Source organism: Chaetodon auriga, chromosome 1 (assembly GCF_051107435.1).
Source record: "Chaetodon auriga isolate fChaAug3 chromosome 1, fChaAug3.hap1, whole genome shotgun sequence".
NCBI lineage: Eukaryota > Metazoa > Chordata > Actinopteri > Chaetodontiformes > Chaetodontidae > Chaetodon > Chaetodon auriga.
In genome coordinates, this window is record NC_135074.1 from 2241817 (window position 1) to 2264500 (window position 22684).

Here is a 22684-nt window from a genome sequence, read left to right on the forward strand (position 1 = left end):
TTAGGGCATTACTCAGACGGGGAGGTGGGGTGGAGTCGGGGGGGAGCTCCCCTGACTGCATTAGGAGAGCCTCCAGCCTTTGTGATTCCTTTTGATCAAATCTCTGTGAAAGATGAGTGTCATGCCCTCTTCCAGCCAGCTGTGAGGGGACTGCCCTGTGACTCTGAGGGGGTAGACGTATGCGTGATGCGTGTGTGTGTGTGTGTGTGTGTGTGTGTGTGTGTGTGTGTGTGTGTGTGTGTGTGTGTGGTGGTGGTGGGGGGGGGGGGGGGGGGGGTTGCGTGCATGAAAGAACATGCACACCTCTATGTGTGCATGTGAGTGTGTGTGTGTATGCATGTTGTGTGCGCAGTCTACGGAGGGAGCAGGCAGCTCCTGAGGTGAGAATGCAGAGTGGGAGGATCTCATTCCAATCCCCTGTGCCCAGTTTCAACACACACGCACACACACACACACACAGACACACACTAAACATCTTGAGTAGTTTAGAGCCAGTCCACGGCAACATTAGAGGAGAGCAGCAGAGGAGACGTGTGTGTGTGCATCTGTGCAGTGAGAGTAAAAGCACAGTGACTACTTCTCTTTTTTGTGGAGTGTCGGTGGCTCAGTGTGTGTGTGTGTGTGTGTGTGTGCGTGTGTGTGTATGTGTGTGTGTGTGTGTGTGTGTGTGTGTGTGTGTGTGTGAGAAGCCAGAGAAGCAGAGTACATGTGTGTCTGTGCTGTTGAAGGAGATGCTGCTGGGTGTGATGGCTCTTTTGCATTAGTACTTGAGCGGACAGGAGAGTTGGAGCCAGTTGTTTTGTGGGACTCGCGGGGAATGGCAAACTCCACCGTATCCTTGGAAACATCCAACTAAATGACAATGGCTGAGGTAAGAGAAACAGCTTTTCACTACTATTCTGTGTCTGCTCCGGCTCTTCTCACACACCGCCCGCACACATAATCAGGATATGTTTAACAAAGACAAACTGGAAGGAGTTTATGGAGATCGGAGTGACAGGCGGAAGTAGCGCTGACTTTGGTTTGAGGTGTGCAGATTAGGAGGTTTGTAGATGTTTAAGATTTTATGAGTAGAAACATGTGCGTTCACTACTTTATGTGCGAAAAGACAAGAGTAGAATCATGCTCATATAGACTTTAGTTTCACTGTGATTCCAGATGTGTCTCGTAGTTATCTATATTTTCTTTAGAATTTGTTGTTACAAGTTGTCACAGTGATCTTTTTGATAGTAGTGCCAAAACTCAGGTTATGTATGTGAGCTTCAGTGACAGGTAACAGCTCAACATGATACTTTTTTGATACCTTACTTTTTTTTTTTAACCATTATTTTCATTTAACAAAAAAGAGCCAAGGTCTTAAATGTGAAATGTTCTCTAAACACGAGTACCTCCACAAAAATTTTGTCTAAATAAAACATCTGAAACTGACAAAACCTGAATTTAAATCGGGAACTGTCTGATCAAAGAAAAAACAAACTCGATTCTAAATCTGACCAGTTACTGGTTATTGCCAGCTTTTGGTAACTGACAGTTTTTGAAACTGTTAATTTTCTTTAAAGGTTCATTCAAAAAGTGACATTTCTGTTACTTTGAATTAGTCTCAAATTTGTCTGTGACTCATGGAGAAAACAAAATGAGTCTTTGCTCCAGTCAGTGTGGACAGATATGGTCCCTAAGAGATGCCTTCCAAGAATCTCCCAGACAACTCACATTAAACCATAACAGTGACTTCACCACAGACAAGTTAGGCTTCTCACTGAGCGGTACACGATCCTCTTCTATTTTCCTCTACCCTTTTGTCCTCTTCTTGAATTATACTTTGTATTTTTCTTTTGCGTTCTGTCTTTTATGTTTATTGTAATTAATTCTACAAACTTTATATTTATTAGTTACATTCTATTCAGAACACCACTTCCACCTTTGTCCTGAGGACAATAAGCTCCTGTGAGAAAAAAAAAGTTTCATTCAAACCATTAGCGGAGAGAGAACCAGCTTCCAGTCCTTACCTGGACCTCCATCCACCCGTCTCCGTCGGTCTGTCTGTAGTTGGGGAAACAGAGCAGCCTGGCCTCCTGTAGCCTCCTGGCCGCTGGCCACAGCCCATTGGAATGTAATTTAAGAGCAGCCTAATGTTTTGTTGCAGCCATAATGGAACAATTAGCTGAGCTGTCTGTGTGGTGGTGGTGTTGGTAGCGGCAAAACGCTTACATCCATGGCTGTGTGTGTACAGCGTGTGTGTGTGTAAACAGTGCCAAACAGTTGGAGAAGAAACCGTTGTGGTTTATTACAGCTTGTCAGAGTAGAGCGGAGCATCCAAACAGGCTGGAGTTTAACTTCCACAACAACGTGACAAAAATGAATTTAATGAATGAAGTAAAGTCCATGTGGAACACTTACTGTCTAACCATTATCGCTGCAATAAAATCACACGTATCAAATTTTTATATTTCAGTTAAATGAAAAAGCCAATTGCAATTATTTACTTAATAATGAATTGTTTTACCACATAAATCTGAGAGACATTTACTTATTCAGACTTTTAACGTTATTATTCAAGTTTGATAAAATTACCATCTCGGTCCATCTCATGGATTGCTCTGATCACATAATATTTAAGGTATGTGAAACAGATGAATATTCTATTCTTTTTATGTCAAACAAGTTAAATTTAATCTTAAATATTTTAGAGGGTAAAGTGAATTCAGTTTCATATTACTTGTTAAATTGGCCCTTATTTTTATCAAAAGAGTAAAAACCTTAGAAAACAAATAGAATCTACAAAAATTCATTTATTGAATTAAGACCAACTCTGCCATCATTTTTCACCGTGTGTTTATTCTTCCTCACACTTATGTTTCTCTAACAGGTTGCCAGGAGGCCATTACTTCAGCAATCCCTGAAAATGATTTAGATTTTGTGTTTTGTGTGTGTGTATATATATATATATATATATATATATATATATTACACATACACATATGTGTGTGTGTGTGTGTGTGTGTGTGTGTGTGTGTGTGTGTGTGTGACAGAGAGAGGGAGAGAGATGTGGGTAGAATGGCCCTCTGTGGCCCCTTTAACACACTCATGTCCAGTCTCTTTATTCCTGCTGCTATATCGCTCTCTCCATCTTTTGTTTCCTCTTTCTACCTCCATGTCTTTCTGTGGGTGTCTCTCTGTTCATCTTTAGTTTTGCAGGGCCCCAGGGCACAATTCACACACACACACACACACACACACACGCACACACACACACACACACACACACACGTAAACTGTAAATGACACATTATGGACCCAGCTCATCTTGACAGAGTTGCACTTCACTTTGTGTGTGTGTGTGTGTGTGTCTGTATGTGTGTGTTTGTGTGTGTGTAGTGGCAACTCTAGCCTACCAACTTCGTCAGCTTCATTAGGTCCATGATGGTCCATCTGTGAGAGGATAGGGTGTGTGTGTGTGTGTGTGTGTCTGGGGGGGCATTGGGGTTCAGCAGGGTGTGTGTATCTGCTCCAGCCCTTTACCCCCTTCAGCATCTCCTCGAGCTGTGACCAGCCGCTCCTGGCCCCAGCCTACCCCCTTAACACCTCTTGCATCTGCTCTGCGCTGCCACCAAAAGGCTTGTGAGGATTTGTCAGCCAGATGTGACAAGATTGTCAAGAGGCAGGCAAGGAGAGAGAGAGATCTGATATTAATCAGAGCGTAGCTGGGAGCCAAACTCTCTCAGGCTCAGTGTACTAACATGTTCCCCTCATTTACTCCCTCTCTGAGCCAAACACTGCCTGCGAGGTTTTATTTTTTTTTTTTAATTTTATTTGATTTATTTAACAGGGATGATACAAGCAGGCTTTGCTTTTTATTTAAGTAAAATGCAACTGATGCAATGTACACAGGACTTCTTGTCTTAGCCCATTTGCAGTCCTTGTCACCAGTTAGGCTTTTAAAGAACAAAACACATAATACAACACTCTAATACAGGCATAGATAGTAACCAGAAAATTACCGCGGACAAACAACCACTACAAACACTCATCAATACAACAATGACTAAAAATAAGAGAACAGTAGTAAGGAAGAACAACAAAAGAGAGAGCCAGTATGCACGCAGTACAGATCCAGGTATCTCAGATTTACCTTTGCTCGAGCCAGTTTTACCTGGTGATGGCAGCGTATTCCAAATCTGTGGGCCTTTAACTGGAAAAGAGGACTGGCTGAATGTTGTTGCCCCCCTCACGGTGGGTCCTTTACTCATATATTTTAGAATCTCCATGTCCAATTTTCTAAATGTGAAATTTCTAAAATTCTCAAACAAATTGTACTTTTTTTTCTGTTTTTTTTTTTTTTTTTTTTTTTAACATTTTACAATGGTGACGTTTTATTGGCTTCTGATCCAATATTTTCAAAGCTTCATTGTATAATGACATTACAGGCTTTATGGGTAGACAAGATCTTATAAATTGAAAACAGTTGAGATTAGTCCTAATGGTTTTTGACACTTTCCTGCTGTGTGCTAAAGGAGAATCACATACACCAGGAAGCCAACAAACTCACATGCTCACTGTCTTTTAAGACTTTTTTCTTTAAAGAAGCCAACCATTTTCTTATAGACATTCAGGTAAAGATTTGTTACCTTTTTGTCTGCTTTAGTGTCGAAACATGTAGTGTGTGTGTGTGTGTGTATGAGCTTGCTTGTGATTGACTGCTGGATGAGTATGAAATAATGAGTTTTTCACGCTGTCTTTGTGCTCTACGGACTCTTAACAGTCTCAAACACAGCCTGTCACTACTTGCACTCGCACAGGCTTTTCCTGGGTTTGTTTTCTCCTTTTCAGGTCCAAGGTGGTGTTAAAGGAGAGCTCATGCTTTTATTCTTTTTAATTTAAGCACATTTTAAAAGCCATTACTCACATGGAGTTTACTTTAAAGAAGTGGTTAAATGAAACACAGTCTGGATGGCTTTGAAGCTGAGGGTTTGTGCTTAAATATTTAATGGAAAACTTAATATAATCATTTTAGAGAGTATCACAATTAGGTGTATTTTATCTAGCACTGTATGTTAAATTGCTTCCTCTTTCATAGCAGAGTGACATTAAATCATGAGCTGATGCAGGCTCATGTTGCCTGCTGAGCAGCTCATGTATAGTAACCTCACTTTAACTAACACTTGTCATCAATTAACATTTTACTACCTTGCTGTCACATGCACAACTTGGTCCAAGGCGTGATTTATTAATGAGACTGTATTCTTTGCTTGTAGCGCGCCCGCGCGCGCGCGTGCACACACGTACACACACACACACACACACACACACACACTCATATTTTGGTGCTGAGGTAGTTTTATTGGTGGAAGTCGGCGTTATTAGCAGTATGTCTGAGTGGTACCAGGAACACTGTCCTCCCACTAAATTCCTGAGTGTTTTCTGTGTGTTCAGCCTGGGATATTTATTTCTTCATTGTTTGTGTGTCTGTGTGTGTGTGTGTGTGTGCATGCGTGAATGTTCATCTTTTTGCTGTGCTGCTCTGTTTCTAGTAGAATTTTGTCACTATTTCATTTAAAATGTTATGTAGTTGTTTTTTCTTCTTTTTTTTCAATTACATCTCTAAATTTTGGACTAGATGAAAAGTTACCTTTAAAAATATTTCCTGCAATTTTAACAGCAGTTACATTTTATGTCTTCATTATTTTTATTATTGATTGATCTGTTAAAATATTTACAATTTTAGAGTTTTGTCATGGCTCCCAGCCTGCCGGTTTTCAAGAACACATTTAATGTGAGCCTTAAATGAATAAAATCTGTGTTGTGCAAATCGTTGAAGATGTATATTTCCCATCAGGAAAACTTTCACTTCCTTTATTTCCCTGGTGCCATAATTGTCATGTTAACTGATTGATGGCTGATAGTAAAATCTGATCTGCTCTCACTTGGCTGTCAGCCTCCCTCTTCCTCAGGGCTGCCGATAGCCCTGTTGTTATTCACTCTTTGGCACCAGCATGGCTTGTTTCCCAATTGAGGGTCAGTTAGTGCCTGGCTGCTGCTAATTGATTAGTTTTCCACAGCATTAGGCCAACAAGTCCCCGTCCATCCCTGAACTGTCTCTGTCCAAGCAGCTGTTCACTTCTGCTGAGTCTCTAAAGCACCGTGGCTATTGCGGACATATGGCAGGATTTTATTTTAAGAGCCAGGAAGGACTATTTCATTTTATTTATTTTATTTTATTTCTTGTGTGTGTTTGCGTGTGTGCATATCTGTGTGTGTGCATGTGCGTGTGTGTGTGTGTGTGTGTGTGTGTGTGTGTGTAAAGGATGTTATGGCTATTGCCCTAAGTGGGATAAAGATGATATTCAACTTTGACCATAGCTTTTTTTTGTTTGTTTATTTTTTCTGTTTCTGGCTGAGAATTCTTTGATTCTGTGGTTTTTATTTATTCATACATTCTATATCTAAAGGTCATCATGTAGGTTACATTTTTTTAAGGTGGCTAATTTTTCTAAGGGCTAATATGTACAGTGGAGTGAGAAAGCAAATTAGATCATTTCAGAAAACCCAGGAAAGAGGTGGTTTTGAATGAAAATGTTGATCATTACAATTGTTAAATTTGCTGTGGAAAGAATTCATCCGAGTTAACGTGAAGCCAGCCAAATCCAACACAAGCATCACTGGTGTCTAGTGTAAAAGTAAAAATAATGAAAATTGCTGTGTTTTTTCACTTAGTATGGCAAGGTATTTCATACACACATGCAAGCACCTCAGAGTGTATGTGAGTGTCACTTAGGAATCAGTCGTCATGGTATACAGACACCCGTGTTATGTCATCCATGCCTTCTCTTCATCTTTCTCTTTTCTTAACTTCACCTTCTCCCTGTTAAACCTCCTTTCATGGCCTCCATGTATTCATCCTACACACCCTGACCTCTGAGTATACAATCTCTCAACCAAAATGCCTTTAACTGCAACAAAGTCACAGAAACTGAGGGACTGAAGACAAAATCAGGACATATATAAGGAAACTGTTTTCGCATTAAAGAAAAATGCTGAACGTTTCCAAAGGTTGTACTGCCAAAGCATACAATTTCGTACACAAAGAGAAACTATAGAGACGAAGAGATTTAGTGGGACCAAGGCTGTATAGGCTCATAGTAACTGGAGCAGAAACCACTTACAAGATATATTTTTATTCTATGACATTCACAGAAATAATTGTATTCAATTCCTCCCCCTTATTGGCTTATTCTGGGGCTTTCAACCATATCTCACAGTCTTCATCAGCAGGTAGAATTTGCTCAGTTGTCATGAAGTGTATCACATATGTCATCATAGGACCTAACTGTTCAAAATTCTGGCATGTGGTTGAAAGCTCTGGAAGAAGCTAATAATTGGACCTTATGGTAAGACAAGAATGAGCGCTCACAGATGTAAGAAGCTCTGTGTCAATAAAAATGTTGATACGCTTATTTGGTTGTGTTTAATTATTATTGCGCGCTCACAGGAATGAACTTTACAAGCAGCAATGAGGACACGGGCTGTTTTACAGTTCCTACACTCCTCATTTCAGTTTGTGATCACACTAAAAGAGACTAAATTTGGACTGGTAAAAAAAAAAAAAATAAGTAAAAGAAAATGCAGATTAAAAATGGATAACATGGCAATTTAAATATAATCTTGTTGCATTATCATTTCTAATGACAGCACATTTTCTCATGTTTTCAATGAAAACTCTGATGTTATTGTGTGTGCCCTCACCCTCTGAAAACAAACCTCCACCATTTGTCATGTATTCAACAAAATGTGTGACCAAAATGCTAATTAGAGGCATGTGTAATGTATTCAAGGTGTGTATAGAGGTGGTGGGCGTGCTGGGATTGATGTGTGGCTACACTGTTATACATCACTTATATAAAGAAAGTGACATTGTATTAGCTTTGATTTGGGAAAAAAAAAAAAAAAAAAACACTGACTCAACTGCATCATTTTGCACAATTAGATTTCTTGTCATCGACTTCACTGATGCGTGCGAACAGCCGTGGCTTTGTTGTGACAACAGTAAAGAGAATGAGATGGAGGGGGGTTGGGGGGCTCGGTCACCAAGAGCCACTGTTGTGCTGGCCTGCCCTGTGCTGCCATATTTCTTCTTCTTCTTCTTCTTCTTCTTCTTCTTCTTCTTCTTCTTCTTCACAGGAACTCATGAAATGAATCGCTAATTAAGATAAGTGACCTGAAGCACACTCTTCATTGTGTGTGTGTGTGTGTGTGTGTGTGTATATGTGTGTGTGTGTGTTACAGGCTGGTGAGCGAGCAGAGGCACCTGATTGAGATATATATTAGGGGGAGCAGCAGCAGGAGGTGTGTGTGCACCCACAGTGGGATGGGATTATCTTAATTGGGCCGTGTTGGTTCTTGGTTCTCTGTAATGATGGGATTATGTTGCTGAGAAATGAGCAAAGGGGTTTTTACACCTCACCAATGTCCAGAAAAGGCTGACTGGCGGAGATAAAACCTGACAGAGAGGGCGATAGAGAGAAAAGCAAAGCAAAGTAAATGGATGTCACGGGACTGAAGGCCGCAGCTACCATGCTGGGTTTCAAGGCCAGGTAGCTGCTGCCATCTTCATCTCGGGTCCGTTTATCCCTCCTAATGATGAGAGGTTATTGTAAGGTGAAATAATATGATCCCAGATTTCAAGGACAAACCCAGCCTCGAGCGCAGAACCAAGCGGCTGATTAAATGAGGAGGAGGAGGTGGCCCCCTACCCATCCACCCACCCACGCTTTTCCTCCGTCTCCACTTGTGGAGAGGGAGTGAGCTTCAGCGAGGAGCTACGCACGCTGCTCATGTATACTAAAACCCCACTGATCATGCATTATAGATGCAGAGGGAGAGAGGTGGCGTAGTGCAGCCACTCCAAGGTTTTCAACATGTAGCATTAACAACACTGGCTTTGATCATAAATCTGATGATGCTTTCCTTTCAGTTCCTGGTGTGTAAATGATTTTTTTTTTTTTTTTTTTTTTTTTTTCATCCGAGGGGGAGATGGAGGGGAAGCAGAGCCATTTTTAGTGTATCAGTGTGTTGGAGTCCTCTCAGCAGGGTCACTGCCAAGTCAGCAGCTACCTAGAAAACTTGACTCATTACTGCCATTTACTCCTCACTTTGAATCTCAGCGTTCCACTTACTCTGCTTTTCTGTATGTTTGTTCTGAAAAGATAAAACCCATTAGCAGATGAACCAATGGACAGAGTCCTCTGACCTGTGTGTGTATGTGTGTGTGCATGTGTGTGTGTGAGTGCGTGCGCACCTTAAGCATTGATTGATTGAGATGGTTTTGGTGGTCCAGGTGTGTCCAAGACCTTTCGCTATTGTTGAGGACCTGCCCTGCAGTACTACTCTCTCTCTCTCTCTCTCTCTCTCTCTCTCTCTCTCTCTCACACACACACACACACACACACACACACACACACACACACACACACATTCATAGCTGTGATAACACTGCTCTCACAGGGCAAACCAGGCAATGAGTTATTCACAAAAGGAGAGCAAAATTACTTTAGGCAATCATACTATTTCTTTCAGTTTTCAAAAGCAACTTGACAGTTGTACATTTTTCATAGAGCTGTGTAAGATAAGCACAGCTACAGCAATGTTCACATTTTAACACTTTTCCTCAACCGCACAGTTATGGAAGGCTGAGATGACAGGATATATTTTCAATGTCTGCTATTTTGTTGCATTCTTTTCTATATAGAAATATGACCACTTGAAAAGATTACACCTTTAGAATTAGACATAATATAAAAAAAAGGCATTAGATCATTAATGTCCAATCTTTGGAATTTAGAAATCTGCCCCAATGAAACTTCAACCTCTTACACTTGTCAGCTCCACTAGCGGCTCAGGTTCTAGCCAAGATCTCAAGGTTTACAACAACAAATATTAAATATTTAAATTTTATGAAATAGTGCAGCCACAAAAAATGTAGTCTATAAGTTGTTCATCAGCTGCTTCATGTGGAAGTGTTGAAAAAACAAAATACTCAACATATTTGTTCTAGACTGATGTAATGTAGGTCTAATGCAATTGTTTTCATTTCAAAGAACAGGGGAAATGTCAGATGATAATCAAGTACTGAAGAGGTTGTTAGCAGTTCTACATGATTGATACAGTGGTAATGAGTGTTGTAAAAATAGAAATGACTTTTCTTGTGTGTTCATTTAAAAAAAGAAAACTGAGTTTTTTGTATTGACAGGCTATCTGCTGCACTTTGGTGAACTGTAACTGTGACAGTTTCAAGCCTGGGAAGCTGAAGAGGAGGCAGTGTGAAAACTGCAAGCATGGCTGGGTAGCGCATGGTAAGAGCTCACTGCAAAATTTCCGCTGGTAATGCAAAGACATTCAACCGAGGCTCTTTCCAATTACAACATCTGTGTTTTTTATTTTAAGAAATATACGTTTTCTCACAGTAATATTATCTAGCTGCACAGATAAGATAAGTTTTTGGTTTCATTTCTACAGGTTTTAAAGTGTCCGTCTCTTAGATTTCTGTCTATAGCCTGGTACAATGGAGGTGAATGGAATTTAATTTGAGGTGCCCACAGCACAGAGAACGGACTTTCAGCAGCACCCTTTCCCCCAACTGTTTCCCAAAAGACTATTTTTGATCAAGCTATTTTCTTGTAAGTCACTATCGCATCTCGTGTCTTGGCTAAAAAGTCATAACCCAAGTCATAAACTTAGTGCGTCCAGTCTTAAACAATTCCTTATACAACCCTTCCAAATTTAATACAGATAGAATTTAGGAATGTTGTTTACATTTTTATTGTATTGCTTTCAAATTGACTTAATAATGTTTCAAATCAAAATAACAGACTGTTCCTGGGTGTTTTTTGGACACAATACAATAATTTGTAATTTCTGAGCTAAATGCTTAGCATGTTGCCATCTATGTTTTTGTCTTAACATCTGAATCTGTTGATCTGAGTTCTCATCTGGTGTCTGCCTGATGGTCTTCTTGCTTAGCTCATGCAACATGAACGGCTGCTGTTGGACTGATTCACAGTAAGGAATTTGATCCAGTCCTCATTCACTGTTTTTCATAACATAATATTTAATCTTTGGTCTCATTAATAGGTTGAGCTTCAAGTAAAGTCAAAAGTCAAAGTCTTTTTAGATTTTATCAAGTCCAACGTCATCAGATTCATAAGTCCTTTCGGATGTTACTGCTGAATTTTTACATGTAATTTTCCAGCACAGGGAGCACCACAAAATAAAACCCATTCACCTACCTTGTACTGTGGTGGAGACAGAAATCTCAGAGACAGGTATCTAAAACCCTTGACAAATGAAACCTCAACTATCTGCATGCATAGATACAACTAAATTACGAAATTAGAAAAATAGTTTTTTATCGGAATTAGTTTTGTTTTTGTTTTTTTGGTGGTGAACTGAATCTTTAACGTGTAGCATTTCAAAATTATTCTATCAGAATCACATTGACTGTGATATGTAGCTTACCCACTGTATCATGCTGTACATACACACAGAGCTACGGTAAACAAGGAAGGCCATCATTTGGAATTACACTGTGCCGCACTGTGGTATTGTTACTGCAGGTGTGAAACAGAAAAACAACACATTTCCCTTACAACTAGCTGTTTTGTGTTGGAAAGGCTTTTTTTTTTTTTTTCTCAGAAGCTCTATTTATTCTCTGAGACTAGAACTACCATAGAGCGTAGCGGTTACTACACCTCTCAGCAACAGGTAGGTTTGTTTAGGGTAACTGTATAAATGTCTCCAACATTTGTGTAATTTGCTCATTTATTGTAGATGCTGCATGAATCATCATCACCTTGATTTTGTTTCCAAAATTATCTGCTGATTATGAACACACATTTACACAATACAACTCTAATAAAATAAACCTAAATACCATGAAAATTAAGTATCTCAAATGCTGAATCGTGTGTTATTTTCTCTACATAAGTCATATTCAATTGACAGAGTCCTTTGATATAGGATGTGCCGGTCCAAATGGTCATATGTGCTATTGTGATTCTTCAACTAATGCAGTCCCACTGGTCTGTGCGGTTTGCGGCTTTGCCATTTTGTAATAAGGAGCATGCGTACAGCTATAGAATATTTATTTTTTTCAATTAATATTATCTCATTTGCCTTTATTGTTCACACAATATTCCAACATTTCAATTTATTTTAGTATAAATAATGTCCACAGCTAAAAAAACAGTCCTGTATTCAATGACAGAAAAGAAATTTGAATTTTTAAGTGTGCACAAACCACACCTTTTCTAATAATTGTTGCTTGACAATAGCGAAATAAAAAATTTGCTATTGTCCCATATTACTTTTTTAAAATTATTTTGTTTTTCTATGAAGCTTACATTTCTAAATTGTATATATACTTGTTCTACTTTCCCCTTATTCACACACTTTTTCAAAATCTATGTTATCTTTATTGCTCTGCACTTTATTTGTATCAAGTGTAATTTCATACAATCTAATCCATTAAAATCTTATGTTTGCATTCTAGCCCTGAGTAAGCTGAAGGTGCATCACATGTACCAGAGTAGCCAGGTGGAGATTGTGCACTCGAACGTGGTGTTTGATATCTGCAGCCTGATGCTGTACGGCACCCAAGCCATCCCCATACGCCTCAAGATCCTCCTGGACCGCCTTTTCTCTGTCCTCAAGCAGGAGGAGGTTATTCAGATCCTCAACGCACTTGACTGGACGCTGCAGGACTACATCCGAGGATATGTGCTTCAGGTAAGCAGTGGGGAAAAAGTGCGTCTGTGTGTGTGCGTTTAGGACTACAAATGATCAGGCCACTGTGACTACTGTTAGTTTCTGAAAGCCAGTACAGAACTAGTTGCTAATTTAAAGAAGTAGTTAACCATTTGGGCAAATATGTTTATTTGCTTTCTTCCTGAGAGTTGAAATGACAAGAGCAATATCGATCTGTGTGCTAAGTATTGAGCTGGAGTCACAACATGGTTAGCCTGGCTTAATATAAAGTCAGAAAGCAAGCGGAAATAGCTCATTTGGCACCCATGAATACCTCTAAAGCTATGTGTTAGAACTATTTTTCAGAAAACAGCACCCATGTACAGTTTGGGTATTTGACAACTGTTGGTATAAAGAAGTGCTGGGAGCCAGGGACACTGCTCATCAAGAAATTGAACTTAACTCCCCTGAAAATCACTGATGTAACACAATTTCATGTTTCTGTTCATGAATGAATTTAGGATCACGCAGAGCAGCTTTGGAAGTTTTGATAGGTCTGTGGATATAGTCAGGTTAGCTGTTTCTCTGCCTCCGGTCTTTATGCTAAGCTATCTTAACATATACTAACACTAGCTCTGTACTTAACACACGGAAATAAGATTAATATAAATCTTCTCATTTCAATCCTGTGAGGAAATCAAACTATGTCCCAAATGTTGCACTCTTACTTTAAATATTAAAACAATTTCAACATGGTGATTAGTGTTGTTCTTTTTATAGGGTAGGAAACCCCTAAAACTTACAATATGAGTGAGCGAGAGTATATGAAGGGAGAGACAGAAGGAATTTCAGAGGAAGATGAGGGAGGAGAAAGGAGAAGAGGGGTCGGGAAAGCATGGCTAAACAGAGTAGGGATGTAATGTAGCAACCAAGGCCATGAACTGTCTTGGTATCCTGCGTATGTGTCCTGCTTGTTGCCGTGGTACCACCAGCTCAGGGAGGTCTCCAAACTGTGCCGGGTAGATTTGTAAATATTGTCTTTTGCTTCAGATTTCCTCTTAAGCTGAAGCCAAACTGGCCGAGGCCAGGGCTGCAGGTACTATGTCAGAGCAAGCTCTCATTTTGATTAGTACATCATCAAGTATTCAAGCTGGGCTGCGTTTAATTCATGTTAGCTCATCTAATGGCGAACGTAGAGTCAGAATCCTCGACAGGCACCCAATGAATGCTCTGTGATGAAATATTAATCACGGTTACGGAATGAAGCCTCTCCTCACTTTCAAAGACGCCCAAACTCACTTGTGATTACTGCTGGGCTAAGGGAGAGAGGACCCTCTTGATTAATGTGAGCCGCCTTCTGATCACCCCTCCCTTCCTTGTGTGTCCATATATATGTGTGCATATGGGTGTACATGTCTGCTAGTTTGCTTGTATGATGTGTGTGTGTGTGTGTGTGTGTGTGTGTGTGTGTTTTCTGTCTGCTTTTGCTGATGCAGAGCGAGTAAATCCACATGATTTAAATGAAGAGAAATGACCTGCAAGATGAAACACTGTGTGTCTATGTAATGAGGGTTCTCAGGGTTCTGTGCTGCCCACTCGTATTAACACTTCATCTGATTCCTTTATTTAGCTGCCCTGCCAGTCTGCTTTATAGGGTGTGTCATCTAACCCACTCTGTGAATATGTATGAGCAACCCAACACACACTTATAATGCTAATGATGAAACCGCTCTCTCTCTATCCTCTTTTTTTCCACTATCTCTCTCCTTCTCAATCCATGTCATACCCTTGCCCTCTCCCCTCTCCTGTATCGTGTTGCTGCCTTTTTCTTCCTGACCTGTGTGTAGGATGTAGCGGGGAAGGTGCTGGACCGGTGGGCCATCATGACATTCGAGGAGGAGATTGCCACGCTGCAGCAGTTCCTGCGTTTTGGCGAGACCAAGTCCATAGTGGAGCTGATGGCTCTGCAGGACAAGGAGGGTCAGGCAGTATTGGTTCCCAGTACACGCACCAACTCAGATATCCGCACTTTTATTGAGCGCAACACCCCACGCACTGCTGCCAACCTCTCCACATCCAAAGTTGATAAGCTGAGTGGCAACAGCATGCACCACTTTGAGAACTTTATCAACAGCATGGCCTTCATGCTGCCATTCCAGTTGTTAGGCTCTGTTCCCGCACCATTTCTGGGCTCACCAACAGGGGCACTGCAGCAACAACACCAGCAACACCAGCAGCCATGCCATGGATCAGTGGAGCAGCAGAGTCAGAGACGAGATGATCAAGGGCAGGACAGTCTAGGGAGGGACAACCCTATCTCTATTTCACACCCTCCAGATAGCAGCCTGCTAGGTTCAAGCTCTGTCTTATTCACTGCTGATCTAGACCGAAGTGGAGACAAGCCAATGGACTGCCTCTCTACCACAACAAAGATTGAGGCAGAGGAATTCTCCACTAGTGACAACTACTCAGATGGACCCTCCACACCATGCACACCCTCCATGAGCTCTGATGTAACACAGATGTCACCTGAGAGCAAGTTGCGCTCTCTGGACAGGAACGGGAGTGGCAGTGGAGGGGCTTCAGGAGGTTCTCTGAAGAAGGGTCGTGTATTTTGCAATGCCTGTGAGAAGACATTCTATGACAAAGGTACGCTGAAAATCCATTACAATGCAGTGCACCTGAAGATTAAGCACAAGTGTACCATTGAGGGCTGCAACATGGTGTTCAGCTCGTTGCGGAGTCGCAATCGCCATAGTGCCAACCCAAACCCACGGTTACACATGCCAATGAACCGGAACAATAGAGACAAAGACCTGCGTGGCAACTTGTCTCCTGATGAGGGCTCTCAAGGAGAGAAGAGGCCCGAATATGGAATCCCTATCCCTGTCTGCTCTGCAGAAAGCCATAAGTCAGTGCCCAGCTACATGGTTAGCCATGTAGACACTAGCTCTAAACTCCACAGCAATTCATTCCCTAGCATAGGCCAGAGTGGCATCCTCTTCCCCAATTTAAAAACAGTACAGCCAGTTTTGCCTTTCTACCGCAGCCTGGTAACCCCTGCAGAGCTTGCAAACACCCCAGGAACACTACCCTCACTTCCTCTGTTGTCCTCCTCTGTACCCGTCAAACCCATCACAGCCCCTGAACCCTACATGACAGACCCTATTCCAAAGAAAAAGTCTCGGAAGTCAAGCATGCCAATAAAAATAGAGAAGGAGGTGGTAGAACAAGATGAGCAGATGGATAAGGACAGCAGCTCTGAGGATGAGGCTCCTTTACAGGGCAGGGACAAGGTTGAGTGTGATGGTAGCCAAGCAGAGGGCAATATGTGCATAAGACAAGCTGGGGAGAAGAAGGAAGTAAGAGGGTCTTACATTGGTGAAGAGAAGGAAAGGGAGGGTGCTAAGTATCTGTTGGACCAAACTTTAGATAGAGAAATGACTGAGAGGGAGGACAAAGATGATGGGCCAAGGCAAGCAGAAACAGGGGTCATCACTTGTGCACCTCCCCACTTTGAAAACAGACTGATGGAGAATCACTGTGACAACAACTTACTCTGCCCGGAACCCAATGGCAATGAAGAGAGGGAGGACAGGGACCACGCAAACATGCTGCATGCAGCTGACAAGATTTCAGATGTCAGTTGGAATGAGGGTGAGCACAGGCTGACAAACGGAGGAGATCCCCAGCTCACAGACCATGAGAGAGGTGGATCAGACGGCTGTGCAGATGACTATGGTGACTCGTTTTCATCTCATCTCGACCCCAATGGTGACCTGCCACACCACTGTGAGATCTGCAGTAAGACCTTTAAGAACCCGCACAGCGTCAAGATGCACTACCAAAATGTCCACCTGAAGGAGATGCACATGTGCACAGTGGATGGCTGCAATGCTGCCTTCCCCTCCCGCAGGAGCCGAGACAGGTGAGAGGCAGTTATATTGTGTTACTGTTGCAGCGCAGGTTATGAGGTTTGCTGACAGATATACGCCAGCATTTTATTATTGGAAAAAAAAGCCAAGTTTCCCCAACTCCATAGATAGATAGATAGATAGATAGATAGATACTTTATTCATCCCCAAGGGAAATTCACAAAATATCCATATCCATAGGATAGAGGGTAATCAGCGATGAAAACAGAGCACTGAAAGCTCAAAAAGTACCCAAAAAAAGTACAAAACAGCACAAAACACACACAGAGCTGCTGGAAGGGCTGCCACTCACGACAGCGCCGGAAAAAGAAGTTAAGAAAAGCATTGCTGTTTCCTCTTGGTTCCACTTAGCAGACACCCTGTATGTCAGTAATATAGCATGGTTTTCAACTACGTGCTACTGAAAGATGTGAATGTGCTGGCAATGAGGAGGAACTGAAATCAGCTGCTCTAGTTGGTTAGAATGGAAAGTGCTGAGCCTTAAGCTCAGATTCACTGCAGATGTCTGCATGCAGGCAAAAATTTATTAAGACTGTACTCACGGAGAATATGAGAAGTCTGCACATGTGAACACATCCGCATATTATTCTAAATGTAGTATAAATAGAATTATAAGCACAACTGCTGTCTGTATAGGTTTTGGAGTATAACTGTCCTGTTGCACAAATATACCCAATTACATTGAGAAATTGGAATTGAACTTCTGACTTGTTAATGTAGTCTTTTCTTTGCGCTTGCTCTGTAAACAATAACTAATGAGGAGAAAAGCATCATGCAGTTGACATAAATGGAGAAAAATGCTGGCTGAAACATCATTAGAATGTCTAAAAGCTATGTGGGGTATAATGCATTTAACTGAATTTTAATGCAGATTTTATTGATTATTTTATTATTTTATTATTTTATCTACAGACACAGTGCAAATTTGAACCTGCACCACAAGCTGCTGACCAAAGACTCATTCAGCCCAGCCAACAGTATGTACTCGCCCTCATCCCACTGTAGAGACAGAGACTCTGTTGGCCTGGACTACTGCCAAGACCAGCGGGACAGAGATCTGCCTCATCGAGACCCAACCAGCCAGACCTCCGTCATCTTCCGAGGACACAATCGTATGGGCCTTGTCTTCCCTATGAGCAAAATGTCTACAGCACCATACAATGCTGAGGCATCTCCCGGAGGAGAGATGGAGGGATTAGGAAGAGGAGGAGAAGGTGGTGGAAGTGGGGAGGATGGGGCAGTTCTGGACCTGAGTACCTCGTCCTCTGCTCCACCTCGTGGCAATGGCAGTGCTCAATCTTCCTGGGACTCAGATGGAGTTGGTAGTGAGGAAGGGGAAGGGATTGAAGAGGATGAGGTGCTCCCCATGGAGGACAGCGAAGAAAGCTGCGACGGGATCGTCGTGGGGAGGCCTGGGAGTGAGGAGCTGGCGCTTGTGGGAGACAGGACTCTGGGCTGCATTGGAGGAGGACAAGGCGGGCTTCAGGGAGGTGGGGGGGGTTCTCCGATAACCTGCCATGTCTGCCAAAAAGTCTACAGCAACAAGGGAACATTCAGAGCCCATTACAAGACTGTTCATCTGCGACTGCTTCACAAGTGTAAAGTACCTGGATGCAATACATCCTTCTCCTCTGTGCGAAGCAGAAACAGGCACAGCCAAAACCCAAACCTTCACAGGAACCTAGCTGTTAGCTCAGGTGCTGCAATGGATCAGGAGTAAGGATTTGAACTTGTGTGCCAACATGACTGATTTTCTTTGTTCCAATTGTCTTTTTGTTGATGTTATTTTTCATTTTTGGGCACCTAAAGAAGGCTCACCAATTAGCACTTTTAAAATTCCATCCTGTTGTCATATTTTGGGTATAAGAGACAAAAAAAAAAAAAAAAAAAAATACAATCATGAGTTAATTTGTTGTGGCAAACGCAAGGCAAAATTTCCAAAGTATTACATGCATCTGTCTGTATTTAAACATTGTGTAACAACCAACCAACAATCAAGACCTGTTAACAAATTCATCTTCAGCATTGGTCTCAATCTTTTGACGTGTTTGTATTGGTTTGCCTTACAGCCCAGTTTAGACCTTAAAAAATTAATTTATATGGACTGAACTTTTCCATTTGTTGTTCAAGTGAGAGTTGAGCTTTGAAACTGTATCATGTGAGTGATATTTCTTTCTGGTATTTTTTTTAATTTTTTTTTTTTTTTGGTCAGATGTCCACATCTTCCCTGTGAGGCTGTGCATAATGTACTGATCAAAAGCAGTAGTGAAGTAAACTCTGTGTGTCATCTCATCCAACTGGACAATGGTCTTAAAAAAAGAGTCTGTTGAAAAGCATAGTGTTGTGAGCTTGATCAAAAAGTTACTGTTTTGGTGTTCTATGATCTGTCTTTACTGTTCTGGTTGTTGCATACTGCTAATGTTGACCAAAGATTTTTCAGTCCACAGGTGTGTACAGAAACTCCTTCATATAGTATGAGGGGTATGCAGTATTAAAAGGGCCCACAAAGTCTTCTTTCATCTACTTTGTGATTAACAGCAGTATTCAGAGGTGGGCTCTGTTGAACACCCCCCTCACCCCCACCCCAAACCCACCCACGCACCCAGAAAAACATACTTTTGACTGATAGAGTTAAAAAAAAGAAAATGAATTTTTTTTTGCAAATCTGCTCACGGTATTAGACTTGATTAAGTCATTGCTCTTGTGTTGTTGGTGTGGTTGTATCCTGACTGACTGAGCAGACAGCAGGAAAATATACTGTGTCTGGAGGCTAGGCGCACTTACTGTGAATGAGTCCAACACTGAGAAATAAAAAAAAAACAAACATTTTATATTAATGGCCCCACACATGAGCACAACCCAAACAAGAAGTGGTAAACAATATGTTTATTGAACTGTATATTCTGTGAATAGAGTAATTTGTTTTTGAAAGAAACCAAAAAAAAATATATACTGTATAAAAAAAGGTTAACTTCACCACTAACATTGCTCAGTCTTTTTTTTTTTTATGCAACAATGAATTAACAAGAGCATTGTGCTGTACATGTCTGATTATTTCACCATGGTTTACTGTTCTGGTTTTGCTCTGTATTGTGTGTATTTTTTTTTTTAATTCTGTATTTAAATGCAATGGGCCAGATTAAAGATCCCATTTATCTGTTGCTTGGAATTGTTAAAAAAAAAAAAAAAAAGCACAAAAACCAACATATGATGATAGATGTTCATGTTTCCTTTGATTTCATGTTACAATATTCATTCCAATTAAATAAAAAGCCATATGTTTGCAAGCCTCATTCCATTCAATATTCAATATAATAATAAAAAAAAACTAAGCAGTAATTATTTTTATCATTGTGAATGAAATACAGAACTAGCAGAACTTCAGGACAAGTTTGCATATATATATATATATATATATATATATATATATATATATATATAATGTGTTCACGTAAACACAAAGGATGCTAGAGGATTTACAAGAATTCTTGTTGCCGTGTTAATCTTTGCAGCAGTATTATCTGATCCAAGCTGACTCCCTCAAGGCCTTGTAACACTCAGTGTTAGGCAGAGCAACACTGATGAGTCTAACGGAGACATAAAGCAGTCGGCTGCTGTGAGGATAACAGGCAGGCTTTACTGCAGAAGTTATCCCTCTTAACAAGTAACTTATAATAGAGGTGAGTTTGCTCAAATAAAATAATAATAACAATAATCACGTATTTTGTCACTTGTGCAGTATTGAGCCGTCAGATAATTCAGATTTTGTTTGTCAAGATATTTGTCTCTAAGATTTCTAGAATGGAGGACAATAGAATATCATTGATGTTTCTTGCAATACTGAAAAACTGAAAAATTCAACATCTTTTTCTGGAAACAGTGTCTAGATAACCGACAAGTCTCACTTGAGTTGACTTGTCATTGGAATGATTTTCTACTGCAGAAATAGTCCCTATGAAAACTGGTTACAGCTTGGAATAAATATGAAAATATGCTTTTTCGGGAAATTGATCAAAACATCCCTTTAAAGTGAATCAGAAAGGAAAAGGAAATATTTCACCAGATTCAAGAAAAATAGGGATTTAGAACTTAATAAGAGACTAAATGGCTCATTAAGTGGAACTAGTTTTCAGAGGTTATATTGCCATCAGGCCTCTTTGACAGGCTGTGGAGGGATGTGGTCCATAGAATGACCGTATTCAGGTCAACCTCGACTTGACTCCCTCACTGATACACTACCCAGACTAGTAAAGCAAACAAAACAGACACAAATACAGCTAGAGACATGTACACACACAGGTGCAGCAACACCATGTCTACATGCTCACTCTCCATAGTGGAGAAAAAAACACCCAGGCAACTGACATTTTGTTGGAAACTGATTAATAGTGATTTGATTATATTTAGATTTTTGTGATCCTTTCTTTCAGCATGATAAAATGGAAGAGATGGTAGTCATATTCAACAGCGATTAAAATTTGCATTGCTGTAAAATGGCATACACTACACTGCTGAAAAAAGCTCTCAAAGTCATTGAAGAGGTGAATTAATCACTGTAATACTGCTATGCACAGTTAAAGGTCATGGATGGAAATGGACCAGGGACAGTGGAAGTATCGTTGGGCCCACATTGTAAAAGCGAGGAGGACAAATCTGTTATGCAACATGCCAAAGTATTGCTCTATTACAGAGGGCTGAAAGCCTTGCATAACTCAACAATTCAACCCACCCATCACATTTACTGTACATTAGTGAGCCTACAGAGCTGTTCCTCATCACTTAGGAGCTGAAAATCCAGTTCTGACAAGTGGCCCCCATCCTTTTTCTCTGGCACAACGCAGAAATCTAGTACCACTCAAAGAGGGCACAATGGGTTATTTCAGTCCCTCCTGTGTGCTGCATGTAGGCGACAATATTCAGCAGAGAACCTGGTTGATCTGTAGAGGTGGAGCACTTGCTCAGCTTCCTCCACAGAGCTGTATCTGTATCTGGAACAACTTGCATCGTTAGGGCTATTTTTATGAAGCAGTGGACCGCTTTCAGATATATCAGTGGTAAATATGGAACAGACTGAGGACAGTAAGGAGCCTCTCATCCAACAGTTAGCTGAAATACAGCTGCAGCATTTAGGACAGCTTGATATTGAACACTGACAGGAAAACATGTTAAACAATACACCTAATTGCTCATCTTCAGGAAAATCCACATTTGTAAATTCTCTTTTTTAGAGCATAAGAGGATGCTAAACATGGCCTAGCATACTACAAAATAAATCTTTTTAACAATTATACACTGCATACTACTATGAAACACAGTATGCAGGACTGCAAAAAACACCCTGTGATGAAAGTCATGTCACATTTATATCATATCTACAATTTTCAATTTCTATGAATGCACCACTGTTAGGTTGCCAGAGAAACGTGCAGTGAATCCACACAGTTGTGGCATTGAAGAAGATGCACTTTTTGCACATGGTTTCTTGTGCTGGTTGTCTGCCATTTTTATCAGCTGAAAATTCGACACAGAGCACACGGACTGCTGTAGTCCAGCAGTTTCGTATGTATGTGTGCATGAATGTTCGATTGCACACAGTAATAGTGATACGAGATAAGTTTCTTGTTTCGCTTTTTTTTTTTTTTTTACTTTGGGAAACATACGGTAGCCTACTAACAGGTAAATCCTCTCGATAGCAGGGTTAGTAACTTAAACAATGTTAGCTGTTCGAAATCTAACAAACCAAGGGTACGTTCAGACAGAGATTTCTTCTGTCGCATGCAAAATACAGGGAGATGCCTCATGTTACACCATCTTAGGCTCATAATGTGTTATGTCCTTTTGGTGTGCTATTGGTCTTATCCTAAAAAAAAGGAGCTCTTTTTTTAGTGGTGGCTTGCGAACTAATGGTATTGTAAAACTAAGGGCACATTCACACTTATGTTCTAACTTACAGTAAAAAAGCGCTGCCTTCAGCACCTTTTAAATACCATACTATGGGGAAAGGAAAAAGTAGC

At 40.8% G+C, this 22684-nt stretch overlaps 1 protein-coding gene across 2 annotated transcripts; it reads left to right on the forward strand.

The window, feature by feature from the left end:
* Positions 1–493: 493 nt before the first annotated feature.
* On the forward strand, positions 494–19955 carry bnc1 (basonuclin zinc finger protein 1). 2 transcript variants are annotated; one of them, XM_076727715.1, is made up of 5 exons: positions 494–871; positions 10244–10346; positions 12542–12777; positions 14583–16663; positions 17583–19955. In XM_076727715.1, the coding sequence occupies exons 1-5, from the start codon at positions 857–859 to the stop codon at positions 18388–18390; spliced, it is 3243 nt and encodes a 1080-aa protein (XP_076583830.1). In that variant the 5' UTR covers positions 494–856; the 3' UTR covers positions 18391–19955. The 2 variants fall into 2 exon arrangements, with proteins under 2 accessions (XP_076583830.1, XP_076583918.1); XM_076727803.1 differs by having other exon boundaries at positions 851–871; positions 12703–12777; positions 17583–19949.
* Positions 19956–22684: the final 2729 nt, after the last annotated feature.